Genomic DNA, 17,898 nt, shown 5'->3' on the forward strand with positions numbered 1-17,898 from the left:
CTACACACTTCTTACGTGGTGGTTGAAGACTAAGATACTCTTTGGGGGGGTTGAGAGTACTTTTATCCCAGCCCATAATCTGGGTCTTGATTTTAGGGAAGCTTTATCCAAGAGAGAGGAACAAAGCAAGCCAGTCAATGTCGTGTGGTGTGCTGCTGTACAAGTAGTTCTGGGGAGACTTACGCTATAAATATTACTGTTAAGCCTTTCTGCTGCCCTCCCATTCACAGGTTAACCCATCTCAGCTAGTCAGAGCACAGACGGAGGTTCATTATATTTTTGCTTTCACAGTCCAGATGCTCGTAAAAAGAAACAAATTTTCATCGTTTGGCCCGTCAGTGGGGGCCCAGGGAGGCCATGCCACCTCCATCCTTGGAGGTTTACAGGGCCCAACTGGAGAAAGCCTGGAGCAACCCAGTGTGCCCCCAGGGCTGAGGTTTATTTGAGCAGGAGGTTGGGCTGGAGACCTCCCATGGTGCCCTCCAGGATCCGTTATCCCACGGCCCCATGAGTTACAGGGAGGGCTCCCTGATGAAGGTAGCTGGCTAAGCTAAAAGCTGATCATGCGATTGTATAGATAACATGTATTCAGCTAAAAACACCCGCAAAAACGAGCTTTGAGAGGATGAAATTCTTGCATAGGCAGTCTATCGAGGAGTTACAGCAATCCTTCCATCTTTTGTTGGTTTCTGGCACTTTTCCTCTGGGATATCTACAGTACACGTGGTCAGCACAAGGGCTGGAAGAACCATACCATCACTCCGATCTAGGACAGCGATTCCCACATGCTTTCCCCTCTTAGATTGTGTCGGAGGTGTTGCTTTTGACTCATTTACCCTCTCCTTGAGGTCACTCTCATTGACATGCCCTAGCCAGAACCACCTTCAAGGCAAAGCAACCTGTGCTGGTCAGCTTGGAGGACTGCCCAATGCGAAGACATGTGAAGTGGGGGAAAAGATCAAATTTAAAGTATTGTTAGGAAATATGATTTAAAGATGCTTCTTGCAAGGGATAATGACCATTGCCTTTCCTACCTTTCGGTATCAGTAAGCAAACTCTTGCTTTGGGGTTCTGAGGGTTGAACGAGGGCTCCAGAGAGAGTTCTCTTTTGCTGCATATGGAGGGCAACATCCCGCTCTGCCTCTCCCTCTTGGCCTCAGTTTTAACTTTTTAATTTCCTGTGGCTGTAAGCAGCACCGGTGGGGCTCAAAGCACGCCACATGTTGGCCACCACAGGCCTAAATCAGTCTTTTCTATGCCTAAAACAAGCTCTTGGGGAGGAACACGGGGGAGATGGAGCGGGGTCTGACCTTACAGCTCAGCACCAAGCCCTACATTGGCACCAAATAAAAAAGTTCATCAAGCTGCTTACCGGAGGAAAGGAGGAAATAACCTGGGGATATATTCAAGGATTGACATGCACCATCTAGTCACCTGCTGCATGGTCAGGAGGGAAATAATCGGTATCTTGGGGTGAAATCCATTCTCTAGGGGACTGCTCATGGATGGCCAATGCCATAAGCCATATACATGGGATATGGGATCCGCTCTGGCTGGATCCCACATCTGCATAGCAGAGGGAATGGTGAAGCACTGGCAAGCAGCTTCACAACTCAGGCACTCAGCACATGATTAAACACTTGCAGAGAACACCCTGAGAGTATTATTCTCCAAAAATAGTTATTGGGCAGGTGAAAATTACGGGAAAATCCACTAGAAACCTATAACCTGTGGAAAAGTGATGGGGCTGGCTGTGGTGGGTAACATTTTGGGAGCACGTTGAGCATTTCTACTCAGCATCTTGAAAGAAAACCTTTAGCATGAGCAAAACCAATTAAATATGTGGCATTTGAAAGGGCTGTCTGGCATTATGCAGTCGTATTTTTTCCCTGTGGATCTGCTGGTGCAATATCAGCCTGGGATGCAAGAACATACAAAGAGAACAAAGCTGAAACTTCCAAAAGCGTTTGGTGACCTGTTGCATTGAAAAGAAAGCAACTTGGGACTTACGATGTAATTTAAAATTGAAGTTATTGCCTCTGCTCTGACTTGCTTTCACGCAGAGGAATTGCATGTATTTTTTAGGGTGGATGCAACCTGTGTTTCTAATGTCAAGTGGGCTTGAATTTCCATCGTTGATGCTAATTCCCAGACTTTGCCCAGCTAGAGCTCTTTATCTCATCTGTCTGAATCACTCACTGACTTCTCTGTGCTCCAGATGCTATTACAATTGGAGTGAGAGAATAAAAGAAAACCCCTTTAATTATATTTGTAAGATATTGTAAAGAAGACACAAACTACCTTTGGTTCTGCGGCTGGGAAATTTCAGCTTCATCCGTAATTTTCCAAGCAGCTTTGGATGCCTCTTTTTATGCCTCAGTTTCCCCAAATGTAAAACAGGGAATTTACTATTTTCGTACTTTAGCAGGGTGTCCCATGCACTCACTGTTTATAGGAGCTTTGAACATTAATTTTTTGTTGTTGTTGTTATTTAGCTCTTTTTACTACAAACCCAACGTTTGGTCTCACACCATTGGATAGTGTCCTTTGAAACAGCACATTTCTAAACCACATGTTTAGAAAAATTGACCCAGTTTCCAGACTGCTGATCTGGTCAAAAAACAATGCGGAGCTAAGGCCAAGTTGTGCTGTCTCAACAGATTTCCTCGGCGTTTGCAGTGGGGCAGGGAAACAAGCAGAGAGGAGCTTTGGGCTGCGGTCCGTGAGCGCGGCGCTTGGCCGCTCCCTCCCGGCAGCTTTATCGGGATGAGCAGCTGGAGCTCGCGGGATGTCCCAACACTTAGAGAAAAGCAAACAACCCCCCAGTAAAGTTGATATGCTGCAGGAACTTGCCAGTGATTAATGGGACCGCAGGGCCAAATGCAGATGGTGATTACGCCAGTAGAGATCAGCTGAAGTCCCTCTATTAATAGCCCTGCGTTTTTGGATGCCAGCAATTCTCAGCCCACACATGTCAGTGTTATCAGCGAAAGATCACTGAATGCTGCTTGGAAGGAGCCTCTGTGCGTCTTCTGGTCTGACAGAGGCTCTGTGCAGGACCACCACCACCAGGTCTGCTCACTTTGTCCAGCGAGTCTTGGAAATCTGAGCATGGAGACGGAGCTGGGGCTCCAGCAGGACATCCCATTCCCACTCTTCTCCCACTGCCCACACCAAACCTCCCAAAATGCACTCTGTGGCTTTTCCCCTGGCTCCTTTCCCTGCCTCTGGATTTGGGGAAGCAGGTTTTAAAACCTTGTTGCACGTCTATAGGAGGCCAGTGCTTGGTGGCCTCTCCTTCCCACCCCTTCATCTGTGTTCCTCCAGGCTCCGACTTTAAAATCCTTTTTAAAAATAAAATCCAAGCATAAACACCGAGGCAGTCATCCCCATGGATTATTTACTTTTCCATTTCTGCAGTTGAAAAAAAGAAGTCCTTAGTAGCTTAAAATGATGCTGTTGCATCCCAGGCTGTGAGGTAGCTTCTCCCAGGAAAGCACAGCCTTTATCCCTGCCCAGGGCACTGCGGTGTGCGAGGCAGGTTAGGAAGTGCCAGGAAAAAGGAAAGAAAAGCAGTGGCTTTTTTTTTTGTTTGTTTTGTTTTGGCAGAGGGGAAGAAGGGAACAAGAAAAAAATTTAAAAAAAAAAGGCAAATAATCCAGACAGATCTCTGGAAACCTGACTGCGAAGGATCTTTCTCCCTTCGTTGCCAGTGGTGGTGTTCTCCTAAGTAGGATGTCCTCATCTTTTAATAATAGCCAGCCCAGATGCTAACGTCTATTCTGCAAATGCTGCACAAGTGAGAAGGAAAACAGCTGATTTCTGTTAAGATGAACACCAGAAGAATAAGCCAGAAAGTACGAGAAATCTCCCGAGGTTTTTCTTTGTAACCCCCTGTTCGGCAGCTGGATCTCGAAGCTGGGACTGATATCCAGCCTCTACTTCTGTCCCTCTGCTGCTCCGTGCTGGGGGTGAAGGTGCATTTTCTGCACTGCTCACAAGTTTTGATGAACAAACAGCAGCAATAGCAGGAGTTTTGCCCACAGCCTGTGGCTTTTGTAAAGCTGTAGAAAGGACCAGTCGATGAGGAGTTTGCTTGACATGCTCCTTGCCACAGAAATGGTAACGTGGTGGACAGGGGCCAGGGGTTTAAACTGGCTTCTTTGTTCCATCTTTTTTCTACTTTCCCCTCCACCCTGTTTTCTTTCCTTAGTCTATTTTATTTGTCTGGAAGAGAGTACTTCACACTACTAGATAAAGACAGGATTGTCTTTTTATAAGGTATTGTATTGGGCGTTAAGAAAGATGTCTCTTATTCTCCTCATACCACTCCTTCCATCATATTTTCCTTATTTCCTTATGCGATACCCTCCAGGCAGGGATCTTGAAAATCACAGTAAAATCACTCATGGTTGTAATGCACTTATAGGTACTGGATGGAAAGTGTTAGAGAAAAGTAGGCTACGAGGTAACGTGATATCTTGCATTTCTGTAACGCAGCAATGACCAAGAGGAAAAAGATGGGACAGTGCCTTATGTTCACACATTTTTCTCTCGTGCTGAATGGCAGTCCTCGAAAACAGTTCCTAGAAACCAGGGGAAAAAAAAAACAACAACCAACAATTGTGAAATGATGGGGAGAACTCATCCAATGTTTAGGATTGCTGGCTAATAACTGCAGATAAAGATGTTTACAGAGAACTTGTGCAACTCTTCTCCTTGCCAGTGAGTGAAGGTTTAGTACATGCCGTTTCAAACCTCCTCGGCTCCGCCTGACAAAGACGATGCCCCCAATTGCTATTTTCATACGTTTCCAATTAGAAACTCATTTCAGTCTCTCTGTTTAACATGGATTTTTTTTTTTTTTTTTGCGTGCTGCATTTGTTTATTAAAGATACTTTTTTGGGGAATAGTCACGTTAAGCCTGGCACTTTGTTTATTGTGGATATCTGGCCTGAGGGAGCTCGCCAGCTGAAAATACGAACAGAAAATGTGCTGGTGAACTCAATGTTACCCGGTTATTGTCGCTTGGGCTCACTGATCCAGGTCTGTGTGGCACAGAGGGACAAATCCTGCTCCCACTGTGTCAGCAGTACAGGGTGGTGGAGGATGGAGAGGACCCTGTGCTTGGGGCTGAGGGCATTTGGCTGCTTGCAGACACACCCCTGACTGCATCAGGCCTCCCCATCTGGGAAAAAAACTAAAGAGAGGTAATTTAGGTCATGTGCAGCGTGACAGGACCCAGAGACAGGAAAAGGGAAACCGCTGCTGCTTGAGAAAACAGGGGCTGCAAGGAGCTGGCACGGCCCTGAGCCTGGGCAAGTCCAGCTGGGGGGGCTCGTGCTGAGCTCAGCAGGACCAAGGGGTGAAATGTCAAAGAAAGTGGATGAATGAGTACAGCCCATAAACAAAAGCCCTCTCCAAGGCAAATTTCTAAGCCCAAATTCTGGTTTTCCTCTGGAAGCAGCAGGGCCCTGAAGTCAGTTCCTGGTCCAGCTGCCCCAGAAGTTTCTGGAGGTTTGGGGTCAATGTTCAGATCTTTCATTTGGGTCTTGCTTTCCATCTAAAAGCAAAGCTAAAGCCAGAACCCATTTGTGCTTTGGGGAAGTGTATGCTTGCTGATGTCGCTGTCGGCTTTGATGTCACTATCGACACTTTGGCATTGCAGGTGCTGCTTTGTTAAAGTAATTTCATTGTAAAACCTCCTGACCCATGAGGCTGATACCAGCTGGGATCCATCCCTTCCCCTTGGGCTCAGCCTGAACCTATCTCTGGTGCACTTCTCCCATCCCATCGTGTCCTTGCACTCGCCAGCATCTTTCAGTCCCACACAGGTGTTGTGGACGAAGATACATTAAAAATTTAGCAACCTGGCAAGTGCTTGCTCCTTGTTCAAGACCCATGAAAACATCCACCCTACAGAGGAAAAGCTAATACTTAATTTGCAAAGGTCTCTTGCAGGAGATAAGGGTGACCACAGACCTCAGACATCGCCAATGAAATGTAAAAGTCATTCCTTTAGCGTTTCTTTGCCACAACTGCAAAGAAGAAATTGAACCTCAGAGAAGAAGGACGTGAAGCTCAGAAACACACCCATGTGGAATACGAGAAAGTGGGGGAAAAAAAGTTTTTGACTGCCTCCCAGAACGAGAAGTAGTTCATTTCTGAAAATGTTTTCTTAAGCTCACTCACTTCTCAAGTGCCCAGAATTGATGGGCACTTAATAAAAGTTGTGCAATGGTTTAGACTGGTATTGGTGAAAAGCCTCTGCATTTACCACCGCGTTAAGTAAAGGATAGCTTTAGAAATATTGTCAGAAATGGGAAAGAGTAGGTATGGGACGGGGAGCTGATCTTACTAGCACTCCTCCAGTTCCTGGTCTATTTGGGAAAAGCAATTGTTATTTGGTTACTTCTCCTAGTTTAAAATGCAGTTATTGGTTTACTTCCAAGTGTTTTTGGTTGCCTTACAACATTTGTTAAGAAATCAGCATTTCTTCGTAAAATATGTACCCATTTGTTAATATTTGTGACAAGGCAAATTTCAAAGACTTGAAAGCCTGTGACACCATTTTTCTGGAAAAGGCCAATACCTTGCCAGTAAGCACATTTCTTCTTAACAGGTCAATACCAACCTCAGCTAAAAAGAAAAGGCAAGCTGTTGTTTTGGGATTTTATTTTTTTTTTTTCTGCCATGGGTGCTATAGGTGTTCGTTCTAGTTTGGGTTAACAAAAAAAAATATAGAAGCATTGTTAACAAGATACGTAGAGGAATACTTCAGGTAATAAATGGTAGAATGAGATCCCGCTGATGTTCCTTTTATACAAAAAAAAATCTGAAGTCTTTGTGCAGAGATAGGTGAAAGCAGAGTCTTCAACACTTGTCACCTGCCAGAGCATCACGATGACCCCTCACAGCCCCCAGTGAGCTCAGGGTGGGCGGTAATGAGTAACTTGCTCCTAGGCTGGGGATTTAACCCCTAAATTTCCCTGAAAATGTTCCACAAACTATATAGGAAGCACGGACTGTTAATTCCGATACCTAAATACCAGAATGAATATCCTCCACCATGCCGATGACAAGCAGAAAGGCATTTGGACCAAGATGTGCTCTGTGAAGGTGACCCCCCTTAGGTCAACAGCTAATTTGGGGGAATTTAAGGATTAGGAGCAATACACTGTATATCTTTTCCCTAGAGCAGACAAGTGTGAGAGATGAGGGAAAAAACTATGTGCATAAAAGCAGCATTTCTATTGTACCCATGGTGGTTACTATCTAGTACAATTATACAGATTCATCTTACATTTGTCTTCTTCTTCCAAGAGGAAGGCATCTTGCATTTGTCTTCTTCCAATAGGCCATACATAGTTTTTCATCTTCTGTATGTGTAGCCTTTAGCAGTTGTCTTTGGGAGTTCACAGTTTATCAGTTGGTCTAATCAGCTGCCCCAAAACTATTTCCTCCCCAAGCCTGACTGTTTCTCTTTCAAGAAGTTTTCATCCTTTCACTCCAGCAGCTTAAATTTTAGGTCTGCGACCTTGTATTTTTTTCTCAGTACGAAGCCTGGACACTGAGCTCCGTATGATAATAGGAATGTGCCAAACTGCATGGCCAAGGGTGTTGCTTGTAAGGTGACAGCTCTTTCATACAGAACTTTTCCAGCAGATAAATTGGGGATATACTGGTGCACTGACCATTTCTGACAAGTTTTTGCATCTGTTTCCTGGAGTGGGAGAAATGGTATAGTCCTTCGCTCAGTGCAGAAAAGCAGAGCATCCAGGAAAAATGAGGGGTCCCAGGCTTTGAGGCATGTTAATGGATGCAATATGGTTTTCTGCAGATGCTTTCCACTTGTGGCAGGCACCTCTCATTTTCTTCTGAGTGAGGTTTGGCCACTCTCTGGGCTGGGCAAAGCCATGAGAAAGCTGGGAGATGTTGCTTTTCATATCTGATGCAAAGGAAACAGCCTCTGTTTTCTTGACACTTTGACCTCTGTTTTCTTATCAGCCATCACAGTGGTGTCGCAAAGATGCTGAAGATAGGAGAGGAAAAGGGCTGAACCACAAGAATCTAGTTTCATTATTTGCATTTTATTTGCCCTAACTTCGTCTGGGCTGTCGCATCCTGACTGCCTTGTTTGACTCATGCGTAAAAGCAACTTCTATGAATAACTCTTGCCACTTTGAGTTGTTTCCATGAATAAGAGAAGGGAGCTCTAGAAATATGAAGCCCAGGGAAACAAAGTGAGAGATTTTGTAAAGTAGTACATCCTCCTTTCAGTTTAAAGGTTTAACTTAGGTATATTTTTTTAAGATTTTAACTTTCCAATCCCGATTCCAAGGAGACAGAACTAATGGGATTGTGCTAGACAAGGGCAATGTCTATCTGTTCTATAGCTTTTGAATCCCATGGCCAGACCCAGCTCAATGAAACTCAGCGGCTTCAGAGATACTGAACTCAAACACATTGCACAATGATGTCTCCCCAGCTAGCAGAGATGCTTCTGTCCAGAGATAGGTTAGGATGCAAACCTTTGTTGTGCAGCAAAGAAAATAACCAAGAGATGCAGTCCTACAACAGAGCAAGCATCAACGAGATTTGTCTGCTTTTTATGCAATGACTTGCCTTAAAATTTGTGGGAGTACTTTTATTTGTTTCATACTTTTACAGACCCTAAATTTTAGGCCTAGACTACGGCAGGGGGAGACTTGGAGACCTTACATTTGTTCCATGGATTCTCCTGAAGTAGCTTCTTGGTTCAAACTGAACTACTGGCCGTGACTGCCCCAAAACACTATGGTTTGTTACAGAAATGGGAAAGGATGGCATAACTCCATCCCAAAATCCAACTGTATGATGCATTTCTTAGTGTACGTTATCCCAAAATCTAAATCCTGTTCAATTGGCAATTTGGCTTATAAAGGATAACAGAGCCACAGTGCCTGGTTGTGTCTGTCTGCATGTGCCTGTGTGTACACATGAACATGTGTATGTGGTTTTTGCAGAAAATAGTTTCAGGAGTCTCCTGAGCTCATTGTGTGGTGGCTGAGTTTTCTAAGGGCTGGAGCAGCTATTCGGCGTTCACATGATGAGCTGATTTCATATCTGGACTACAGTAAAGGCTGCACTTCAGTAGTGAACTACTACTACACTACAGTAGGCAGTGGAAGTGCTCCATAATGCCCTTTTCCTCTCCGAGCATTTCTGGCTTGGATGCACTCTTGCCATATCACAACTCTTTTGTTGGGAGAAAACTGGACCATGCTCCATCCCTCTCTGCATCTGGATATCCTTCAAAGGAAATACAAGCTGGACAGCACCCCCTGTGCACCAGTGGGCCCCTAAACAGGACAACTGGAAGACCAGCAGTGCACAGTGTGGAGCATCCTAGGACATCGCAGATTTATAGTCTTGGCCACAGACGTGCCATGTTTCCTGGTTCCCTCTTCTAAATACTGCAATAAATTATCGTGAGTAGAAAAACACGAGCCCTTGAAGAGGCTTAGGGCCCAGGCAAACACTGAAATAATGCAACTCAAATGGTTACCGCTGGCAAATGTGAGATAAAACACATTTGTTGAAACCTCAATAAAAGCGGTTTCAGGCTAATGTGCTTGGCCTCACCCTTGTGGCTCAGCACGCACGGCCCCTTGGTGCCGTGCAGCTGATGTGGTGCCGCTCATTGAGCTGCAGTAACACGATCATGTGCCTGAGCCCTCCGATTCTGCAGAGCAAAGGCTAAAATGTTTATCAGATTTGACCTAGATTTGGCCTTGATTTTTAAAGGCAGGCTCATTGCTTTATGAATAAACTCAGGATGTTGAACATAAACATCTAAAAAAATTGGAGGGAATGATGACTCTTCTCACTCAACCCTTAAAAAGCAGAAGAAGAGAGAATTAAGGTTTTTAAAAACTCTTTTCAAAGTCTCAGCAGTGTGGAAGCAAGACAGGAAGATGCTCCATTTAAAACAATTTGAGTTCCCACTTTCCAAATCCTCTGGAACGTGATGCTCCTGGCGCTGAATGACAGCCGCCTCGCTCTTCTTTGTGGACCCTGCCCTCCTCCTGGGATTATTCCTGAGATCTTCTGCAGGCTTGAGCTGAAGCAGGAGTCAAAAACCAGCCTGAGCCCTGGGTAGGAGGCAGCACCTCAAGAAACAAGAGACTTCAGCCACTTCCAGGAACCCCGGGTGGGGTGTTTTCAGAGAAAAGGTCGAGCTCTGTCTTTCCGTCCATGAAAAACAATCAACTGTTAAATTAGGCTTGGGTACTTTCTAAACTTAGTTTGCTGTAGCCCAAACTTCTAGGTGGGGGCATAACACAAAGTGAAAGTAGATCTTTCCTCCTGGCTCTGCTTGTTGTTTGCAGCAGGCTTTTCTCTTATCAGGATTGCCTATCAGAATGCTAGAGGTTTGCACACTTTGGGCTTGGTTTGGCCCATCCTGTGCACTTATGATATCTGCCTGGACCCCCAGCTGAATCAGCCTGGTTGCTCCGACCTCCTAAAATACAGGGTTCATTTGCCCTAGTGAAGCTGAGCTTGTAGAAATCTGGTTTTTTTCCCCTTCTAGGTGAGCAAACGGGAGCATTCACACCTCCCGAGGTTGGGCTGCGGTGAGGAAAGGAAAGCAAGATTTATGAAGCCTGTGAGAAAATAAAACGGAAAGAGAGCAGGTGTGTTAATGGTGGTGTTCCCCTGGGAGGAAGGAGGAGTGCATTTCCATCTAGGTTTTGCCAGGTGTGAATCTTTCTACACTGAATCACTGACTAATTGATGCTTATGTGTAGCAGTCATCCTGGCAAAGCACAACCCAAGGTGGGGATGAGCTCTTTGGGAATACCTGCTGCAGATGCAGTGTTGTTGGAGCCCAAGGAGACAGGACAGGTTTAGCTCACTTAAGTCAAGGCTGAATCCACATCTGGGGTAGTTACCCTACATTTTCTCCCTTTATAGTCATTAGGGGTGAAATGGCACTTTGATCTGAACTGGATTAGTTGCCCACTTTAGGAAGAGTTAAACTGTACTCCTGAAGTGTGTTTCTCCTCCGTCACTGCAAAGGAAGATCAGAGGCATTTGCCCTGTGATCTGGGATGTGAAAAGGTGCAAAAAGCTGTGGTCTTAGGGGCAATTTAGCAGTAGACATCATATATCTTTTGGCTGTAAAACAATTCTTTTTCAACCGTTTGAATTGATGTTTGTCTGCAAAAATAGGGAAAGAGACATATTTTTGAAGAGGAAAGTATTTTTGTAAAAAAATTGTCAGCCCCATGCAGTGTCTCGGGAGTTGTGAAAAATACTGAGAGCTTTTGAATTGGTTTTGGTGAGCAACAGGACCAAGTAAGAGCCTAGACCTGACCCCTCTAGCTGCCGGCCTTTGGGTTAAGTTTTCTGGTTTTTACCTCAGTGGCAAACAGAAAACTGCTTCAGGAATCAGCTGAGGAGGAAACGGGCATTTTCTCCTGCATTTGGGACAAGTGGTTATCTTGCTGCTCTGGTATATAAATCTGATACGAATTCATTGATGTTAAGTAATTGCAAAAATTGTGAGTGGGTTGGAGAGAAAATCCAACCTCAAAAAAGCTTCAAGGGTCCTTCAGACAAGCAGCCATGGACTTGGAGGCTTTCCCAAAGTGTAGCTAAACATTTTGTGTTTGTGAAAAAACAAGCTGGAAACCTCCCAGGAGGCTTTTCCAAAGAGACGTCTGAACCTCCTTCTGCAGTGGGACTAAAATTGCTACAGGACAACTCGTCTACTGCCCACATGAGTGTATTTGGAGAAGGGCATTGGGATATTGAACTGGGATGAAAGCTGGTCTCGGGATGGGTCTTCTACCTTTCAGCCACATCAGTTTTGGTACTGAGCAGAGCAAGGGAACCCCCAAAATACTGAGAGTAAGATTAATGTGCCAGTTGTTTGCTGTCAGTATTGGGTTTGAGGAGGAAGGCTGGAGGAAGCCCTGCTTGTGCTCATTCAGCCCCAACCAGAAATATAAAAATAGTAACCAAGAGATCACTATGTAAAAGACTAAATGTCTCCCAAACCCCATTGAGTGAGGCGAGTAAGTTGAGAAATGGTTGAGAGAGGCAGAAAAAGGGGCAAAAGCAGTAGCAGGAGCCCTGTCATGGGCACAGGTGGCACCCTAGCAAGGGTTTTGGTCTGCAGGCTTCCATAGGGAGGGGACATCAAGAGTCACGGTGGCTGTGGGGCAATGCCATCCTGCAGGCACACATGTCCCCAGCTGCATCGTGCCATCAGCCCCTCGATGTCAAGCAGGCACCCTGCATCAGCTGGCTGTGCCACGCAGCTGGTTCCCACCACCAAAGGCAGCACCTGTGTCTTCCAGACAGAGAGCTTTCACCAGCTGCACTCAGAAATGAGGTGAGGCAGCACTGGCAGAGGTGCTGGAAGGGGAACCTCTCTGATTTCAGGATCCAGAGGACCCCTTCAGTTGGCACCACGACCAGGCTGCCTTTACATCCCCTACCTCGAGCGCCAGGGATGCTGACCCCCAGGCAGACCTCAGCACCAATTAGCTTTATTTTTGTTGTACTTTTTTTTTATTTTTTTTTGACTATGTTGTCCTGATTTCTCGCTGGGCTAGGAGCTCAGCAGTTAGTGCTGGGACTTGGGCTTTTCTCTCCCATTGCACACCGAGCAGCTGCCCCTCCATGGAAAAAGGTTGGCCACTAGAAGCAGTTTGCTCTGAACCCCTCTCCTTGAAGTGATGGGGCTTCAACAGGAACCCCTCCACCGAATAAAAACATCCACAACGTGACCCATGCAGTGTTTGGTCCCCACTGTGATCATGGAAGTCAGGGCAGGGAGGAGAGCGATGTCCCCAGGATGTCCTTGCCCATTGCCAGGGCAGGGTTGATCCCTGCAGCCCCATGAACCAGTGCCTGGGCTCAGGCTCTGGCCCCGAGGCCACTTGGCATTTCTTTTTGCCAGATCCATGCCATTAAATACTCTTAACCTCTAGAAGAGAACAGCCACAACCAAACTGCCTGTTGAGAGTGGTCCTTGGCTTTGCTAACACTTGGTCTTTGCCTGGAAATGGTTTGGGAGAGTGCTACTTGACGGTGCCCCTGCAGTAGAGATGTGTTCCTGTGCCCATTCCTGCATGCCAGGACAGTTTAATTTACTGTATAGACTCGTAGCATATGTGTACTTGAATATATTCTCTCTACAGTCTAGTTCAGTGCAGAGGTTTCATGTAGCATGCGCTATAAAAAGTTTCTCTTTCAGATTTTCATCTTGACATGAAAGTGCATTACAACATTTGCCATCAATAAAACACAATTCCTTCCATGTGAAAAGCATTACAGCCACAGTATGGTTATTGAGTGATGATACCTGGATGACGGAAATACACGAACAGGAAAGTGTACATAGGGAAACTTCAGAAATTATGCCAAGATTAAAAATAAAAATAAAAATGTCTGATAGCAACGCAGATGGGTTTGAAGAATTTAGTTCATTTGTACTCAAAAAGAAAAAAGAAGAGGCTGAGATGAAAGAGCAATAAAAACAAGGTGGGAGAAACTTTCACAAATGGGCAACTGAGGAGACTGGCAACCCTGCAAATACCTGTGTGAAGAGCAGATTTCTTGCCTCTTGCTCCCTGGTTCAGTCTTCAGCACCCACTGCTGGGACACCAGGGCCTGATCGGACCATTAACATTATCCTTGTCCTGTATTCCCTGAAAGAGGTCCTCAAGGTTAGGCTGGAGGACACTGGGGAGATCTTACATTGTCCACATCGACACGGAGCAGCTGACTCCAAACTTGCTGAAACAGAAGGAAAAACTGTGAATTCATAAAGAGCTCTGGACTGAGCCCTTCTGAAAATCTGCCAAACTAGGATCCTTCTACTAGCTCTAAATTTGATATTTATGAAAATTCTTCCATTAGCACCAAAGTAAATGCTGGCTGTGTTTTGATTTTAGCAGACGTTTAGCTTTGAGAAAATAAAAACATGTTAATCACCTTGTTCACCAAAACCATTAAATCTGCATCTCCAAATCTTCCTGCAAATAACACAAATCACCAGCAGTGCTGGGTTCCCAAGATGCAAGGCAAAGTTGCTTGACTTTGGAATGCGTAAACATTTAGTGGAAGAAATTGCGACTTCAGAGAAAGTACAAACAAAGCAGCCTGTTTGTTTGTGTGGCTGCTTTCTCGCAGGAGGACGACCGAGGAGCATGGAAAGCCCTGTGTCCTCCATGCTTCGTGTTTGTAGCTGTGATCCAAAGGGGGACAGAACAAAGGCTTTCCTATTTATAGCCAAGCGACCGAAAGCAAAAGCACTCAAGTGATGAAAAGGCACAGGCTACCATTGTCAATGCTTCTGAAAAGAACACAAACCATAGTTTATCAAAGAGCAGTTACAAAAATGATTTTATTATTTTTTTTCTGGGTGGAAAATAAATGATGTTTTTCCATTGAATCCACCATCCCACATAATAAGTTTTTTTTTCTGGATTGGTCACACTTCATCAGAGCAGTGATTACAGATGGGGGGAGGTAGGAGGAGAAACACGTGTCTACGTATGTGTGGAGGAAGTGCTCAGCAAAACCCATGGCCTTATTAGTTCCATTTTGCAGGAAATGCCAATACTACGTGTCAGAGGCAAACTGTTACATGACATCACCGAAAGGACAGACTTTGATTTAAGGGATACGACAAGCTCTTCTGTTTGTGCTAACAGATGCTTTTAATGTTTATTTTTTAAAAAAAGGAATGATATACAATAAATAAATATGTTATTTCATCTGCGATACCATGTCTTATTTGACATCTTGCCACAGTATTAAATAATTTCATCTCTTGCTGTGTTATATTTACACCACTGTTGAGGCATTAGGAAATCAGAGTTGCCCAAAAACATTACAAAGAAAAGAGCTGTTGCAGTGTAGCACAAAAAAATCCCATTTTTTCCCTTCTGAAACAAAGTTTTTCCTAAATTTTTTCCAAATTCTTTTGTTTCAGGAAAGTATCATCAATATCTCAAAAAAAAAAAAAAAGTGAAAGTTTATTTGAATTACAATTTCCAGTGGGAAGCCAACTGGGATTTTTTCCAGTTCTATCTTGGCTTCTTTGTTGGGGCTTCCTGGTATTGCCACAGATCTGCCACCAACACTGCCCCATCCCAGAAACCAAGTGGCAACGCTTCTGAATCCAATATTTATACCAAAGTGTCTGAAATAAGCAGCAGAAAGCCTGAGCAGAGTTTAGATCCCCTGTTGGCTGTGTGCTGTATATATCAATGCTATGACCTGTTGTGGAAAGACACCTGCTCCTCCTTACTTCTTACTCCTCCTCTTCCTCGTGGCTTTGCTGTTAACTGGAGTGCATTGGTTGTCATACAAGGGTTGTCCTGGGCATGTTCCTGGGGTGTGCTACTGGGGGCTGGGAGTGCTGGAGAAGCCAGAGCTACCATCGGTTGATGCTGAATTTAGGATGCAGGCTGGGGACGGTTGTAAGGAGAGGTCATGTCCAGGATGGGAGTAGAAGGGCAGCAAAAGGGCTCAGCGAGTGATGGGACTTGGGCAGGAGGGTGCTGAAAAGTCTGAAATGTCCTACTCGTTAGTGACCTACCTCAAAAGAGCCAGGCTCAGCTAAACTGTATGGGAACTTGTCTTTCCAGCTGGAAAATAGGACCCGCCACATTCCCTGAAGATGAGAACATATTGCTATTACCAGTTCTGGGAGAAGTCAAGGATGGGATGGGATGGGATGGGATGCGATGGGATGGGATGCGATGGGATGGGATGGGATGGGATGGGATGGGATGGGATGGGATGTTTTGGAAAATCCCAGACAGGCATCTCAAGGTAGACAATTTGAGCTGAGGATTTTGCAAAGGGATGTTTTTTGCATTTAAATATGAAAGAAAGGTGCTTTCTTTTCAGGAAAAGTGAGACGATCCTGTTAGTAATGAACTTCACCTTAACTGTAAATTCGCATGGCAGGCCCACATCGGGGCACGCACTCTGCCACTACCCAATGCTTCTTCCAGTCACCCAGCTCTGGAGGAAATCTTGCAAAAACCAGTTTTCAAAGGAAACAGGACTGTGTGCATGGCTCAGATGAGCTGAGATAAAAGGCGACTGCAGTCTTGAGGGACATGGCTGCCCAGATGTGCTGCCTTGCACCCCAAGCATATGGCAAAGCCAGAGGCAACTCTGAGAAAGCAAAGGCAAAGGCTTGAGGAGCCCACTGCAGGGACAGATGGTAAAACCCCGTCAAGGTTTTGCTCAGATGAACAAAACCCTCTAGCACAGGGCATGTTAAAGAAACTCAGTGCATTTAAGTGAAATAAATGAGACAAGGTGAGAGAAAATTAAGAGTTTTCACACACGGAGTTCAAGCTCTCAGCCTGCTTTGCACTTCCTGCAACTTCATGAAAATTGGAGCAAACTGGGTTGAAATGTCTCTTGTGCCTCCCGAAGCAACTTGTGCAGCTGGGGTTTGGGAGAATGACGTGCATGGGGTGGGTGTGAAGGATTCAGCTGAGTCTGGGCCTGTGCGGTGTGCTAGCTTGGTGCTAAGGCTCCCAAAATCAGAGGGAGCTCTCCATCACTGCCAATGGCTGCGGTGGCACAGACTTTAAAAAAAGTCTTGCTAGTTTCTTCAAAGCAGAGCTCATTTGTTCTGGTTTTACATCCACTGGTGTCTGGGATGAGGTGGAGCAAGGGTGAGCCTGGGCGCGGGAGCAGGAGACTCGTATATCCTTTGATGGAAATCACTCTTGTTTTCCTTAGATTAGAGATGGAGGTGGGGAGAAGGGAAAAAAGGTGGTCCAGCTGGGAGAGAAGGCAGAGATTACATGAAATAATTGATGCCATATGAGTGCAGAGCCACATTTTCTTGCAAATGTCCACAGCAAAGAGTCGTGACAGGCAATGAAAAGATGACAATAGGGTAAAGATGGTTATCCGAAGAAAAAGCATTTTAATGGTGAAAGCTGGCCTGAAAGGGTGTATTTGTGCTAATAAATTAAGCAGTTCAATGGGCACATTGATCAGCTGTTGCTAGCATGGATTTGCCCAACAGAATTGTTGGAAGGGGCCTGGGCAATGCTGGCCCGGGCTCTCCCATACAATGTCTGGCATCACTCAGGAGCCAGCACAGGCCAGGACCCATTCCCTGTGGGCACCTTGGGTATGACCACCCCGATCTGGAGGCTAAAGTGAATCCTACGGGCATAGCCGAGCCATGCCTGTTGGCCTTCTGGCCAAAGAACAGGCCCTGGTCCTTTCTTATTTGATGTGGCCAAGCATTTTTTCCTTTTTGTTATCTTCCCAAAGCAGATAGCTGTACCTTATTATCAGCATGCCTGAGTGCTTCCCAACCTGTGATGCATTTATCTTTGCAACCCATCTGGTAGGTGGGAGAGAGCTGCTAAGCTTATTGAAGCGGGAGGGACCGGAGGTGGAGGTCTGTCTGTCTGCACATTGACGCACAGCGATGGGGCAGGTGAAACTGGCACCAAGCAGGTTAGCAAGCCCAAATATCCTAAAGACATAGTCAAAAGTGTAGTACAGGATGCTTTCTTGAATCATCCTGGTGGTGGAAATCATGGTGTCACATCTTCACTGTGGTTCTGAGCCACGGCAAGCAGCGGAGATGCTCCTACCTGTGCTCCAGCCACACCTCTGCTAGGCTGGGAACTTGGGCACGCAAACAAGCTGCCGCAGGGCAAACGAGGGCGTGAGCTTCTTCCACCTCCATACCTGTGCATGCTTGTTACCCCGAGGAAGCCAGCTGCTGTCCCATCTCCACGCAGGAGCGATCTGCTCCCAGCTGCCTGGCCATCGGAGGGCGAGAAGTGCGGTTACGGTGGCAGGGCTGACTTCGTTTGACCCATAGCGTGCCCCGGTGGGACTTGCTTA

At 45.6% G+C, this 17,898-nt stretch overlaps 1 protein-coding gene across 5 annotated transcripts in view; it reads left to right on the top strand.

The window, feature by feature from the left end:
• Positions 1-17,898, top strand: part of RUNX2 (RUNX family transcription factor 2) — a 220,173-nt gene that overhangs the window by 155,226 nt on the left and 47,049 nt on the right. The window contains exon 8 of one of the 5 annotated variants that reach the window (XM_050710006.1): positions 13,250-14,795. The exons of 3 other annotated variants lie outside the window; for them this stretch is intronic. In XM_050710006.1, coding sequence (XP_050565963.1) covers positions 13,250-13,296 — 47 coding nt within the window. In that variant the 3' untranslated portion in view covers positions 13,297-14,795. Of the gene's footprint in view, positions 1-10,573; positions 10,636-13,249; positions 14,796-17,898 lie in introns of those variants that run through there. One more of the 5 variants, XM_035560157.2, reaches the window with a different exon arrangement.

Source organism: Cygnus atratus, chromosome 3, assembly GCF_013377495.2.
Source record: "Cygnus atratus isolate AKBS03 ecotype Queensland, Australia chromosome 3, CAtr_DNAZoo_HiC_assembly, whole genome shotgun sequence".
NCBI lineage: Eukaryota > Metazoa > Chordata > Aves > Anseriformes > Anatidae > Cygnus > Cygnus atratus.